We start from the raw sequence: 15,075 nt of genomic DNA, 5'->3' as shown, positions 1-15,075 counted from the left end.
TGAAGACCAGATTAATGTCCCATGCTGGTAAAGGACATCTGATTTGTGGGAAGAGGTTACACATACCCTTGAGGAATCTCTTTGCTGTTGAATGAGCGAATACTGAATATCCGTCTATCTTCTGACAAAAACCTGTTATGGCTGCAAGAAGCCTGAGGCAATTTTGCACTGTTACGGTGGGATAAACCTTCAGATCTAAAGCAATGGCCAGCATTGTCTAGAATGGTGTCCCTAGCCTCTGTTTGCCAGAAGCTGGGAATAAGCGACAGGGGATGGATCACTTGATGATTACCTGTTCTGTTCATTCCCGCGGGGGCACCTGGCACTGGCCACTGTCGGAAGACAGGATACTGGGCTAGATGGACCTTTGGTCTGACCCAGTAGGGCCATTCTTATGTTCTTATGTACCTGGGGAAGGAAGGTTTTGCTTTTGGAGAGTCCAAGACTGCTCCTATGAACTCTATTTTTGTACAGGAGATAGGACTGACTTCTCTGTGTTGATGCCAAGCGTGTCAAAGGTGGATTGGATCACAATCATGCTGGACAGCACCTGAGCGTTGGACCACCCTCTCACCAACCAGTCATCCAGGTAGGGAAACACTTGAATTCCTGATTTTCTGAGGAAAGGAGCCACTGCTACCATACACTTTTGTATTGCCATATGGAAATGCGCATCTTTTAAGTTGAGTGCAGAATTCCAGTCTCTTAAATGTTTGTTGAGGTGACACAGGTCTAGTATGGGTCTGAGGCCTCATTTTGCTTTTGGGATCAGGAAATATAGGGAATAAGACCCCTTCCCTCTGTGCAACTGCGGATCCTCCTCTATGGCTCTCAACTGTAGGAGACACTGCACCTCCCAAAGGAGAACTTCCTCATGAGAGTGGTCCCCGAAGATGTATAGGGAAGGTAGTGGGAAGGGGGGATAGAAATGAACTAAAGGGTTTATCCCAATTCCACTGTGCTTCAGACCCACTGGTCTGTGGTGAGTAGGGTGACCAGATGAGATGAAGAAAATAGCAGCAAGCCTCTGAGTGCGACCCCCCCTTATACACTAAAAACACTTTTTTATAAATTTAACACCATTATAAACGTCGGAGGCAAAGCTGGGTTTGGGTGGAGGCTGACAGCTCGTGACCCCACCATGTAATAACCTTGCGACCCCCCAAGGGGTCCCGACCCCCAGTTTGAGAACCCCTGTCCTAGTGGCAAGGTGTGAAAGCAAAATAGCAGTGTGGCTGCTGAGGACAAAACTGCTTTTTCTTTGGGGCGGGATGCTATTCGAGGAAGGACTGCTAGGCAGAGATGGCGTTCACCTTTCAAGGAGGGGAAAGACCCTATTTGGACACAGACCGGCTAACCTAGTGAGGAGGGCTTTAAACTAGGTTCGACAGGGACAGGTGAGCAAAGCCCACAGGTAAGTGGGGAACATGGAGACCTGGGAGATGGGTCGGAAACGAGAGGGAGTGTGGGCTATATTGGTAGAGAGAAAGGAGGGTCAGGACAAAACTGGGAGGAAAGATCAAACCAGTATCTTAGATGCCTATATACAAATGCGAGAAGTATGGGTTATTACCCATAGCAGGAAGAACTGGAAGCGCTAATAAATAAATACAACTATGACATTGTTGGCATCACTGAAACTTGGTGGGATAATACACATGATTGGAATGTTGGTGTGGATGGGTACAGTTTGCTCAGGAAGGATAGACGGGGGAAAAGGGAGGAGGTGTTGCCTTATATATTAAAAATTTACACACTTGGACTGAGGTAGAGATGGACATAGGAGATGGAAGTGTTGAGAGTCTCTGGGTTAGGCTAAACGGGGTAAAAAACAAGGGTGATGTCATGCTAGGAGTCTACTACAGGCCACCTAACCAGGTGGAAGAGGTGGATGAGGCTTTTTTTAAACAACTAACAAAATCATCCAAAGCCCTAGATTTGGTGGTGATGGGGGACTTCAACTATATGTTGGGAAAATAACACGGCGGGGCACAGACTATCCAACAAATTCTTGGACTGCATTGCAGACAACTTTTTATTTCAGAAGGTTGAAAAAACTACTAGGGAGGAAGCTGTTCTAGACTTGACTTTAACAAATAGGGAGGAACTCGTTGAGAATTTGAAAGTAGAAGGCAGCTTGGGTGAAAGTGATCATGAAATCATAGAGTTTGAAATTCTAAGGAAGGGTAGAAGAGAGAACAGCAAAATAGAGACAATGGATTTCAGGAAGGCGGATTTTGGTAAGCTCAGAGAGCTGATAGATAAGGTCCCATGGGAATCAAGACTGACGGGAAAAACAACTGAGGAGAGTTGGCAGTTTTTCAAAGGGACACTATTAAGGGCCCAAAAGCAAGCTATTCCGCTGGTTAGGAAAGATAGAAAATGTGGCAAAAGACCACCTTGGCTTAACCACGAGATCTTGCATGATCTAAAAAATAAAAAGGAGTCATATAAAAAATGGAAACTAGGACAGATTACAAAGGATGAATACAGGCAAACAACACAGGAATGCAGGGGCAAGATTAGAAAGGCAAAGGCACAAAATGAGCTCAAACTAGCTACGGGAACAAAGGGAAATAATACATTAGAAGCAAGAGGAAGACCAAAGACAGGGTAGGCCAACTGCTTAGTGAAGAGGGAGAAACAGTAACAGGAAACTTAGAAATGGCAGAGATGCTTAATGACTTCTTTGTTTCTGTCTTCACCGAGAAGTCTGAAGGAATGCCTAACATAGTGAATGCTAATGGCAAGGGGGTAGGTTTAGCAGATAAAATAAAAAAAGAACAAGTTAAAAATCACTTAGAAAAGTTAGATGCCTGCAAGTCACCAGGGCCTGATGAAATGCATCCTAGAATACTCAAGGAGCTAATAGAGGAGGTATCTGAGCCTCTAGCTATTATCTTTGGAAAATCATGGGAGACGGGAGAGATTCCAGAAGACTGGAAAAGGGCAAATATAGTGCCCATCTATAAAAAGGGAAATAAAAACAACCCAGGAAACTACAGACCAGTTAGTTTAACTTCTGTGCCAGGGAAGATAATGGAGCAAGTAATTAAGGAAATCATCTGCAAACACTTGGAAGGTGGTAAGGTGATAGGGAACAGCCAGCATGGATTTGTAAAGAACAAATCATGTCAAACCAATCTGACAGCTTTCTTCTACAGGATAACGAGTCTTGTGGATGAGGGAGAAGCTGTGGATGTGGTATACCTAGACTTTAGTAAGGCATTTGATACGGTCTCGCATGATATTCTTATCGATAAACTAGGCAAATACAATTTAGATGGTGGGTGCATAACTGGCTGGATAACCGTACTCAGAGAGTTGTTATTAATGGTTCCCAATCCTGCTGGAAAGGCATAACGAGTGGGGTTCCGCAGGGGTCTGTTTTGAGACCGGCTCTGTTCAAGCTCTTCATTAATGACTTAGATATTGGCATAGAAAATACGCTTATTAAGTTTGTGGATGATACCAAACTGGGAGGGATTGCAACTGCTTTGGAGGACAGGGTCTTAATTCAAAATGAGCTGGACAAATTGGAGAAATGGTCTGAGGTAAACAGGATGAAGTTTAACAAAGACAAATGCAAAGTGCTCCACTTAGGAAGAAAAAATCAGTTTCACACATACAGAATGGCAAGAGACTGTCTAGGAAGGAGTACGGCAGAAAGGGATCTAGGGGTTATAGTGGACCACAAGCTAAATATGCATCAACAGTGTGATGCTTGCAAAAAAAGCAAACATGATTATGGGATGTATTAACAGGTGTGTTGTGAGCAAGACACGAGAAGTCATTCTTCCGCTCTACTCTGCTCTGGTTAGGCCTCAGCTGGAGTATTGTGTCCAGTTCTGGGCACCGCATTTCAAGAAAGATGTGGAGAAATTGGAAAGGGTCCAGAGAAGAGCAACAAGAATGATTAAAGGTCTTGAGAACATGACCTATGAAGGAAGGCTGAAGGAATTGGGTTTGTTTAGTTTGGAAAAGAGAAGACTGAGAGGGGACATGATAGCAGTTTTCAGGTATCTAAAAGGGTGTCATAAGGAGGAGGGAGAAAACTTGTTCACCTTAGCCTCTAAGGATAGAACAAGAAGCAATGGGCTTAAACTGCAGCAAGGGAGGTCTAGGTTGGACATTAGGAAAAAGTTCCTAACTGTCAGGGTGGTTAAACACTGGAATAAATTGCCTAGGGAGGTTGTGGAATCTCCATCTCTGGAGATATTTAAGAGTAGGTTAGATAAATGTCTATCAGGGATGGTCTAGACAGTATTTGGTCCTGCCATGCGGGCAGGGGACTGGACTCTATGACCTCTCAAGGTCCCTTCCAGTCCTAGAATCTATGAATCTATGCCCAAAGATCTGAGTGTTGACCTGGAGTCTTTCAGAATACGTGGCTTGTCATGTAGTCTGCTTGCAGAAAAACGGATCACCCTTCAAAGGGAAAGTCTGTTGGACCTCGAGGGAGACCTAATGACTGGAGCCATGAACATCTGTGCATTGAAATGGCCAATGCCATGCCCTAGCAGCAGAGTCAGCAGCATCCAACCCCACCTGAAATGAGGTTCTAGCCAATAACTTTCCCTCATTTAGCAACCAAGAAAGTCTTGTCTTGCATCCTTTGGCAATGTGTCTATAAATTTTAATATATTGTCCCAGAAGTTAAAGTCATAGTGCCCCAGCAATGCCAGCTGGTTAGTGATCTTGAACTGCAGGCCAGCTTTCTGCCAAACAGGTTGAGTGTTTTAGCATACTTTGATTTTGGGGTAGACACCTATTTCCCTGTCATCTTTCTTACTGGGGGCTAAGACCACCAGAGACCTCACCGGGGGTGGGTACACTTTACTAATACTTTACTAGCACTAAATTATCTTTAAAGAATAATAACCATTAAGTACAAGGTCTGAATTAATCAGCAGGCTTTCTATCAGATGCTGAAATGCTGCTTAAAACAACTGCAGTTGGCTCTTCGCCTGGCAAAGGCACGTACAATGACTTAGAGAAGGGACCAGAACAAGGGACATTTAAAATGTGTAACCACTAAGAAGAAAAAAAAACTTCACAATACTCCAGTGGGAGAAAAAAAGCCATACCACTTAGCTGAATGTAGTGAGTACTCCTTAGCAGCCTTATTGCTGATCCAAACATTGCACAACTGTCTCTCCACGTGCTTGCAATAGAACATGTGTCTGAAAAGCATCTGGTATCTGGTTAAAGCTTTCCTGGAAATAGAACACAGGAAGAACAAAGATAATAAAGATTAAACCCCATTCTAATTAGCAGACAAGATAAGGTTGCTCTATATACCACACATAAGACAAAACCACCAAAGCAAGGAAATAAAAAGCTACGGCGTCTAACATGACATACATTTTACTCCTCCACCCAGAGATGCACTACTCATCACTAAAGCAACCACAATCATAATTGCCCCAGTAGTGATGCCAGCCTTCCAGCACCCCCTCCTCAAACTCCCCAACACCATGAACAGCCAGTTAGACAGCCCCCCCCCCCCCACCTGACTGTTCTGCACAGTTCTGAAAAAGAAACACACTCATGTCTGTCTGGGGAAGGAGTGCTGGAAGGCTGGCAGATGCCAAAGTGTGCAGCAGTGCACCAACTACACTAAAAACTAGTGTTAATGCTTCTACTTTTCACCAAGATTTTTAAGAGAAAAAGGAGAAAGACATGGCCAAGGACCAGGCTCTGGACACAGTGACAGTTTCCTCTACTTGCTGTCAATGCACTAAAAGGGGGAACAGAGGTGGGTGGGGCTGGCACTTCTGTTAATATCTTTGGACACCAAACATTCAGTGTCACAAAAAGGCCCTTGTGCCCCACCCAACAGATGCAGCTTTCTGCAAAGTTCTAAAGCTCTGCAGCAGAGACCTGCATCCCAAAAGCAGAAACATGAGGGGACCATCTCACAGAACATTTGCTTTTTAAGTATAGCCCTCGTAACAGAACAGACTTTAGTCTAGAGCCTCTCCAACGATAAAAGAAAAGGGTCAGACACGTGGAGGCTGTGATACTTTTGCTGACAGTACTTCTCCCAAGTACTCAACTCAATGAACTTGTTAGCCAGTATCTAGCTCTAACTTAAGCCTAAACCCCAGAGTATGGATCTAATTTACACCACACTCACCTTTAGAGAGCAGAAATATTTTCTTATAAGCATGACTTTAAAGTCCCACAAGCCTGTTGATTTTTAAAAGGTGAGGCCCAGATTAAAGGATATACAATTTTGGTCATTTATTAACAGCTAATTGTGGGATCCCAGGTGAACTCATTTTGTTCCTTCCTGTTGAAAGAGCAACCTCCTGTCTGTTTGTGTGTCACAAGCAGGACTGCCAATGTAACACTGACAGACCCCAGTTGTCAGGATCAAACCTGGGACCTCTGGAGCTAAATACATGAGCTCTACTGCATGAGCTAAAATCCATATGGCCCTTAGCTAAAGCTGTAGAGCAGACTCAATCTCTCTTTTAGTGGTCTTGGTGCCACTAGCTGGGACAGCGCACCACACCCAGGAGGTGTGGGGGTTACACCAGCACTTGCTAATGAAGGCAGGAGATTGTGCCGCAGCTTAAGTGGAATTTTCAAACTATCGGAAAAGACGGTTACTCACCTTTGTAACTGTTGTTCTTTGAGATGTGTTGCGCTGCGTGCATGATCTTTGGAAGATTTTTACCCTAGCAACACTGAGTGGGTTGGCTGAGGTGCCCCTGGAGTGGCACCCTTATGGAGCTGGATATATGCCCCTGCCAACCCAGCGCCCCCTCAGTTCCTTCTTGCTGGCTACTCCGACAGAGGGGAAGGAGGGCGGGTTTGGAATGGATATGAGCAACACATCTCGAAGAACAACAGTTACAAAGGTGAGTAACTGTCTTTTCTTCTTCGAGTGCTTGCTCATATCGATTCCAATTAGATGACTCCCAAGCCTTACCTAGGCAGTGGGGTCGGAGTGAGATGTCGTGGAGTGAAGGACCGCTGAACAAAATGCGGCATCACCCCTGGACTGCTGCACTATCGCATAGTGGGAAGCAAAGTATGACCAAGTTGCTGCCCTACAGATCTGCTGTATGGGTACATGAGCCAGGAAAGCGGAGGACGAAACTTGAGCCCGAGTGGAGTGGGCGGTAAGATGCGTAGTTGGGACACCAGCCAAGTCATAGCATGCATAGATGCATGATGTAATCCAGGACGAGATGCGCTGGGTGGAAACCGGAAGGCCCTTCATCCAGTCTGCCACAGCTACGAACAGCTGGGTCGTTCTCCTAAAAGGGAGTGCAGCTGTTGTTCTCGTCGAGAAGCGTGAGACTTCGGATAGAAGACTGGAAGGAAGACTGCCTTCCATGTCTTGGTTGACACCACCTTAGGAAGGAAGGCGGGATATGGTCGTAGCTGTACCTTGTCCTTATGGAACACTGTATACATTGGGTCCGACGTGAGGGCTCGAAGCTCCGACACACGTCTCGCCGAAGTGATGGCGACGAGGAAAGCTGTACAGCAGCGAGCAAGTGGCCATCGGCTCGAACGGGGCACCCATGAGTCTGGATAGGACCAGGCTGAGGTCCCACGTAGGTGCTGGATGCCGAATTTGTGGGTACAGACATTCCAATTCCTTGAGGAACCTGCTGACCATGGGATTGGAGAAAACCGAGCGCCCATTTTCGCCTGGCTGGAAGGCCGAAATCGCTGCTAGGTGTACTCTGATGGATGAAACTGCCAGGCCTTGCTGTTTCAAGGACAAGAGATAGCTTAAGATGGTAGGTACTGGTACCTCCAGAGGGACAGTATTGCTCAGGGCACACCAGCGGGAGAAACGCTTCCACTTGGCCAAATACGTGGACCTAGTAGAGGGCTTTCTGCTACCCAAAAGTACGTGCTGCACCGAGTGGGAGCAACGTAGCTCAGATTGAGTCATGCAGCATCCATGCTGTGAGATGGAGGGATTGCGGGTCCGGATGACATAGTCTGCCGTGTTCTTGAGTGATCAGGTCCGGCCACAACGGGAGTGGAAGTGGGGTGGTCACCGACAGATCGAGGAGAGTGGTATACCAATGTTGCCTGGGCCACGCCGAGGCGATCAAGATTAAGCGGGCCATGTCTCTGCACAACTTGAGAAGGATTTTGTGGACTAACGGGAATGGAGGAAAGGCGTAGAACAGGTGGTCTTTCCACGGTATCAGGAAGGCCTCCGATAGGGAGCCCGGGGAGTGCCCCTGGAGAGAGCAGAACACCTGGCACTTCCAATTCTCGCGAGAGGCAAAAAGGTCTATTTGGGAAAACCCCCACTTCCGGAAAACAGAATGGATAACGTCCAGGCGAAACGACCACTCATGAGCCAGAAAGGATCTGCTGAGGCGATCTGCCAAGGTGTTTTGGATTCCTGGGAGAAACGACACCACCAGGTCAATCGAGTGGGCTATGCAGAATTCCCACAGGAAAATGGCTTCCCGACAGAGAGGGGGACAATCGCGCTCCCCTTTGTTTGTTGATGTAAAACATGGCCGTTGTGTTGTCTGTGAAAACTGCGACACAATGACCCTGAAGGTGTTTGCGGAACACCTGACACGCCAGGCGTACTGCTCTCAGTTCCTGTACATTGATGTGCAGGGATAGCTCTTGTGTGGACCAAAGGCCCTGTGTGCGAAGGTCCGCAAGATAAGCGCCCCAGCCCAGAGATGATGCGTCTGGGGTTACGACCAGGGAGGGCTGTGGGGCATGGAATGGCATCCCCCCGCATACCGAGTTGGGGTTCAGCCACCAGACCAGGGAGGTTAAGATTTCCGTCGGTACTGTGAGCACTGTGTCTAAATTGTCCCGGCCCAGGCAGTACACGGATGAGAGCCAGGCCTGAGTGGCTGAAGGCGCAGTCTGGCATGTCTGGTCACGAAGGTGTAAGATGCCATGTGTCCCAGTAGACCGAAGCACGTCTGTGCTGTCGAGGTCGGGAAGCTTTGGAGACCGTGGATAATGCTCGCCATGGACTGAAAGCGGGCGTGCGGTAGGCATGCCCGGGCGAGATTTGAATCCAGGACTGCTCCGATGAAATCTATTCTTTGGGTCGGCTCCAAAGTGGACTTTTTGACATTGAGCAGCAGGCCCAGCTGTCTGAATAAGCTCATGGTGAACTGAACATGAGATTGCACCTGGAGCTTGGAGCGACCCTGAATGAGCCAGTCGTTGAGGTACGGAAACACTTGGATCTGATGTCGATGGAGTGAGGCAGGTACGAGGGCCGTACACTTTGTAAAGACCTTTGGTGCAGTGGATAGGCCGAAGGGAAGGACAGTAAATTGGAAGTGCTGTTGGTTGACCACAAAGCGAAGGAAGCGCCTGTACAGCGGGTAAATCGCTATGTGGAAGTACGCATCCTTCATGTCAAGGGTGGAGTACCAGGCTCCAGGGAAGGAATAATGGTCCCCAGGGAAACCATGCGGAACTTCAACTTTACCATATATTTGTTGAGTCCACGCAGGTACAGAATGGGCCGCAGCCCCCCTTCGCCTTGGGGATTAGGAAGTAGCAGGAGTAAAACCCACTGCCCCGCAGTTCCTTTGGAACCTCCTCTATAGCTCCGATAGTTAGGAGCATTTGGACCTCCTGGAGGAGTTGCTCGTGAGAAGGGTCCCTGAAGAGGGATGGGGAGGGAGGGTGGGAAGGGGGGGGGGACAAAACAAATTGAAGGCGGTATCCACTCTCCATCGTGCGTAGGACCCAGCGGTCTGACGTTATGCGGGACCACGCAGGGAGGAAATAGGAGAGGCAGTTGGTGAAAGGTAGGGAAGGATCCTGGAAGGAGATTGGTGCTCCGCCCTCGGGCGCACCTTCAAAGGTTTTTTTGGGCCCCGCCGATGGTTTAGGGGGGTCCTGGGTCTGGCCCGTCTGAGGACCAGATTGTCTCCTCCTACCACCCCGGCTACGTCTTCTAGAGAAGTCCTGTCTCGGCCGGGGGTTAGGGTAGGTGCGCTGTGATTGGGGTCGGAAGGGCCTACGTTGCGTCACCGGGGTATGCATGCCCAATGAACGCATGATGGCCCGGTTATCCTTCAGACTCTGGAGTCAGTTATGTCTGAAAATAGACCATGGCCAAAGGGCAGGTCCTGGATAGTTTGCTGCAGTTCCCGGGAAGACCGGACACCTGCAGCCATGAAATGCGGCACATAGCTACGCCCGAGGCTAGAGTCCTAGCTGCCGAGTCTGCCGCATCTATCGAGGCCTGCAAAGATGTCCTGGCTACTTTCTTGCCCTCCTCTAGCAAGGCCCTGAACTCCTCCCTGGACTCCTGAGGAACAAGCTCTTTGAACTTTCCCATCGAGTTCCAGGTATTATAATTATAATGACTCAAGAGGGTCTGCTGGTTAGCCACTCTGAGTTGTAGGCCGCCAGTAGAATAGATCTTGTGGCCGAATAAATCCAGGCGTCTACCATCCTTGGATTTAGAAGCGGGAGCTTGTTGGCTGTCTCTTTCTCTCTCATTAATGTACTGTACAACGAGGGAGCACGGTTGGGGGTGAATGTACAAGTACTCATAGTCTTTGGAGGGGACTTCCTCTCCACCACCTTGGCAGTGGGAGGAATAGACGCCGAAGATTGCCAGATTGTATTGGCATTAGCCTGGATGGTCCAAATAAACGGCAAGGCTATACGTGTCGGGGTATAGGCAGATAAAATGTCCACTACCGGGTCCTCGACCTCCACCACCTCCTCCACCTGGAGGTTCATGTTTTGTGCCACCCTGCGAAGTAAGTCTTGGTGTGCATGGAGGTCTACAGGTGGGGGGCCAGAGGAGGATGTACCCGCCACCGCCTTGTCAGGCGAAAACGAGGAGGATACGCCCAGGACTAATGGGTCCTGGTGCAAATCTTGCTGGGGGAGGGGAGTCCGGCTGCCCTAGGTCCACCATGCTATGGGCATGGGCATGAGCAGAGGGTAGGGCCGTCGCCTCCAAGCCCCCGGAGGGGGTGGGGGGGCGGGTGGAGCGACTGACAGTGGCCTCCGGGACCCGGGGTTCTGAGTGGGCAGAGCGAGAAGCCCCGAGGGGATACCTTGGGCCTGATGGCACGCTCATGGGGTCCAAAAGGACCATTGTGGGGGTCCCTAAGCAGGATCCTGCCTCTCGTCGTACCATTGGCTAGCACCGTCTGTGTCTTGGTCATGGACGTGGTAGCCACTTTCTGCTTGGGACGACCTCGAGTTGGGGTGGGACGGCCAAGGTGGAGCCGACCGCTCATGCTGGGTCGCACTGTCCTGCGTTGTTGCCCCGCGCTGCGGAGATGAAGATCAGCGCCGCAGTCTTGAGTGGTACTGCGATCTGGATCGGGACCGACGGTCGTATCGGTGCCGGGAGGCAGATCTGGATCTCGATGAAGATCTACGGGCGGAGCGGTGCCGGGATCGACTCCGAGTAGATCGGCACTGGGATTGGTGCCGGGAAATGGACCGATACTGGCTGTAGCAGGACGAAGATCTTCGTGAGGCGGAGCGGTGCCGTGGACGAGACCAACGGCTGGATCAGGACCGTGACCTGGATTGGGACCAAGATCGGTGCTGACACGTCTCGGTCTGCGACGGAGGACGCATCATGGAGGGCTTCCCTTTCAAGGGAACAGCCTGCACTGGCGGTATTGAAGGTTGCGACAGTCCCAGCTCGGTGAGCACAATCAGATCACGTGCCGTGGAGAAAGTAAAGTCTCCGGGGTGGAAGGTAGACCGAGCTCGACCGCGGTATGCACTGGGGAGCTTATGTGCACCGGACTCCATGGCGCTTGTGGCGCTGGAATTGACAGTACTGGAGTTGGTGCCTTCGAGGGGTGGTCCGGCACAGAACGATGCTCCAAGGGGGGCACAGGCGGTGCCGGCAACTGCATCAGAGCAGCAGGTTGCTTGCGCTGCTTCTTAGATCCCGGAGATAGCGAACAGTGCCGTGCTGGTAGCGGTGCTGGAGACGTCCGGTGCCAGGAGTCTTTGCCGGTGCCGGGTCACGAAGCTCTTGTTTCCGGTGCCGGAGGCGCGCTTTGGACCAATGGCCCCGGGTCTCGGCGCGGGGCCGAGGACATTGGGCTAAGTGCCACTTCCATCAGGAGCTGCTTCAAGAGAAAGTCCCGCTCCTTTTTAGTCCAAGGCTTAAATGCCTTACAAATGCTGCACTTATCTGATTGATGGGATTCCTCCAGGGACTTCAAACAGGAGTCGTGGGGGTCTCCCGTAGGCATTGGCTTAAGGCAGGCCGAGCACGGTTTGAAACCCGGAGACCTAGGCATGAGCCCGGGTACCAGGAGGGACGGAAGGGGAGACACCCCTTACCTCCAATTACCATGTACACTAACAACAATAACTACAACTAGAAACTACTAACAACTACTCTATAACAACTATCTACAAATATAAACAAGCTAAGAGCTAGGGAAGTGGAAATCAGCTAAGCTGCGCTCCACAGTTCCAACGACCATCACGGGCGGTAAGAAGGAACTGAGGGGGCGCTGGGTCGGCAGGGGCATATATCCGGCGCCATAAGGGCGCCACTCCAGAGGGCGCCTCAGCTGACCCACCGAGTGTTGCTAGGGTAAAAATCTTCCGATGATCGTGCATGCGGCGCGCATGCATCTAATTGGAATCGATATGAGCAAGCACTCGAGGAAGAACTTGGTCAAATAAAAACCAATTTTCATCACAACACTAAAGGTATTTCTCAATGACAATGGTTTGCTTCATTTTGTTTCAAGAGCTACTACAGAAGTGCCTTTTTTTAAAATAATGATGGAAATGTATTTCCCAAACTCTTTTCTCATTCAAAGAATGGCTGATCCATTTGCTCAAACTTTAAAATAAGAATTCACCTTCAAGCAGAGACTTAACTTGGAATATTTCTGCCTGAAAGGCAACCATTTCAGAAAGCTATGAGTGACTACAATAGGGGACGGTGAGGTTAGACTGGAAATACATAGGCAATCTTAAGTTATAAAATATGTTGCTAGAATTTCCAGCTAAGTTTTATGTTTTTATATAGTTTAAAACAGAAGCCTGAAATTCTAAAGACGCCTCAGGTATTTTGGTCATATAACCAATAATTTGCCAGTGTTTTAATGCACATAAAGTCATGGTCTAAGGATCTAACAGGCATAGCAATGGAAGTAAATGACCTCAGTACTGCCCTTTTACGTATCACTAACCTAGGTAGTTTACATCTTCCAAGAAAGAGACATCTTCTGTTGTTTTGTCTTGTTTTTTTAAACTACTGTATGAGTTCTGTGCAGAAGTAGGTTTGTGTTTTTCCTTTGTGGCCTAATACTTTACCTGTTTATAATGAGTGACAGAGGCCATTTGACAATGTAATCAAAAGAAAATGCTTCTAGGCCACTGAGAGTGAGCTCTGTAGGATCAGCATTGATAATGGCCTTTTCCTGTTTTGTTTCAATGGCCAGAACTCTCAAGAGCTGTGTAATGAGATCATGGGGCATCAGGTCAATCTGTAAAGAAACAAAGAGCAGGAAAAAGATGTTGCTGGACATTTTCTATTATTGTTTAGCTGCAGGCATGTGTGGCAAGAGGACTGGCCTGAATGCATTGTACAAAGTGTTGTTAGATTCATTCTCAAGTCTTGAAAACAATACCCAATTAAGTAATAGCGACTTGTACAGTATCCATCATGTTGTTGATGGGCTAATCAGCAGTGTCAGTTCTGGTGACATTAGCGCATGAACAGATAGAAGAATGGTCAGTTTGATGTTTTGTGGAGAGATCATTAACCTCAAGACAGCTAAACAAGGGGCAGCAAAGATCCATCTCTGCTGAATGTCAGTTACTACTGGACAGCTAGACCTGAATAAAGCTTCAAGAAGTTCTTGGGACTTTCATGCAAAAGTTTCTGAACATAATAGGTAGACAGACGCTACTAATTGACTCAAACACTTCATTTTATTATTTTGGGCTATGGGGTTCAGAGCTAGAAATAAAAGCGGAAGTACCCACTCAGCAGTACTGCATCCACCACATCCTTTCAGCACAGGAGTCAATAACGAAGCAGGAATAGAAGTGGAAAGGAGAGTATCCTGAGACAGCTGAAGAGGGCTTTTACTTCCATCTATATTATCTAGGATTCTTTGCTTTGCTTTTACAATTTTCTTTAAAGCATATGGATTTTTCTAGGACATGGATGGGCCACACTACTCTATTTCAGATTATTTTCTGCTTATATAGACACTTACCTTTAAATCATCTTTAAATGGGTCTGTGTTGGCAGTGCTCATTCTCAAGGCTAATTCAAGCAAAGCTTCTAATCTAGTAGGTATAATGTCATCTACCGGCTTTTTCAGTTCCTCTTCTGTTAGATCCATGAAGTGAACAAAGAAATCTCCTTGGTCCATTAGGAAGTAGTGCTTTATAGACCTGCTTGACAAAATGCAAATACAAAAAAGAAAGGAGTTAGAAAGTAAGTTAAGTTTCAGAGTGTTAGTCTGTATCAGCAAAAAGAACGAGGAGTACTTGTGGAACCTTAGAGACTAGCAAATTTATTTGGGCATAAGCTTTCTTGGGTTAAAACCCACTTCATCAGATGCATGCAGTGGAAAATACAGTAGGAAGAGAACATGAAAAAATGGGGGTTGCCATACCAACTCTAACTAGACTAATTAATTAAGGTTAGTCTATTATCAGCAGGAGAAAAAAAAACTTTTGTAGGGATAATCAGGATGGCCCATTTCAAACTGTTGACAAGAAGGTGTGAGTAACAGTAGGGGAAAAAATAGCACGGTGAAACAGTTTATTGTTTGTGAAATGACCCATCCACTCCCAGTCTTTATTCAAGCCTAATTTAATGGTGTCCAGTTTGCAAATTAATTCCAATTCTGCAGTTTCTCGTTGGAGTCTGTTGTTGAAGAATTGGGACTTTCAGGTCTGTAATTGAGTGTTCAGGGAGGTTGAAGTGTTCTCCGACTGGTTTTTGAATGTTATAATTCTTGATGTCTGATTTGTGTCCATTTATTCTTTTGCGTAGAGACTGTCCGGTTTGGCCAATGTACATGGCAGAGGGGCATTGCTGGCACATGATGGCATTTATCACATTGGTAGATGTGC

General features: G+C 47.8%; 1 protein-coding gene across 2 annotated transcripts in view; it reads right to left on the bottom strand.

The window, feature by feature from the left end:
- The window catches only part of TUBGCP2 (tubulin gamma complex component 2), an 88,152-nt gene that overhangs the window by 25,748 nt on the left and 47,329 nt on the right, over nt 1-15,075 (bottom strand). For both annotated transcript variants that reach the window (XM_005310794.5, XM_005310793.5), the window contains exons 11-13: nt 14,208-14,388; nt 13,297-13,469; nt 5,088-5,216 (exon numbers count right to left, since the gene is read on the bottom strand). In XM_005310794.5, the coding sequence (XP_005310851.2) occupies nt 5,088-5,216; nt 13,297-13,469; nt 14,208-14,388 (483 nt within the window). The remainder of the gene's footprint in view (nt 1-5,087; nt 5,217-13,296; nt 13,470-14,207; nt 14,389-15,075) is intronic.

Source organism: Chrysemys picta, chromosome 7 (genome assembly GCF_011386835.1).
Source record: "Chrysemys picta bellii isolate R12L10 chromosome 7, ASM1138683v2, whole genome shotgun sequence".
Classification (NCBI taxonomy): Eukaryota; Metazoa; Chordata; order Testudines; family Emydidae; genus Chrysemys; species Chrysemys picta.
The sequence above is the reverse complement of the archived record's forward strand: the minus strand, read 5'-3'. Positions and strand labels throughout refer to the sequence as shown.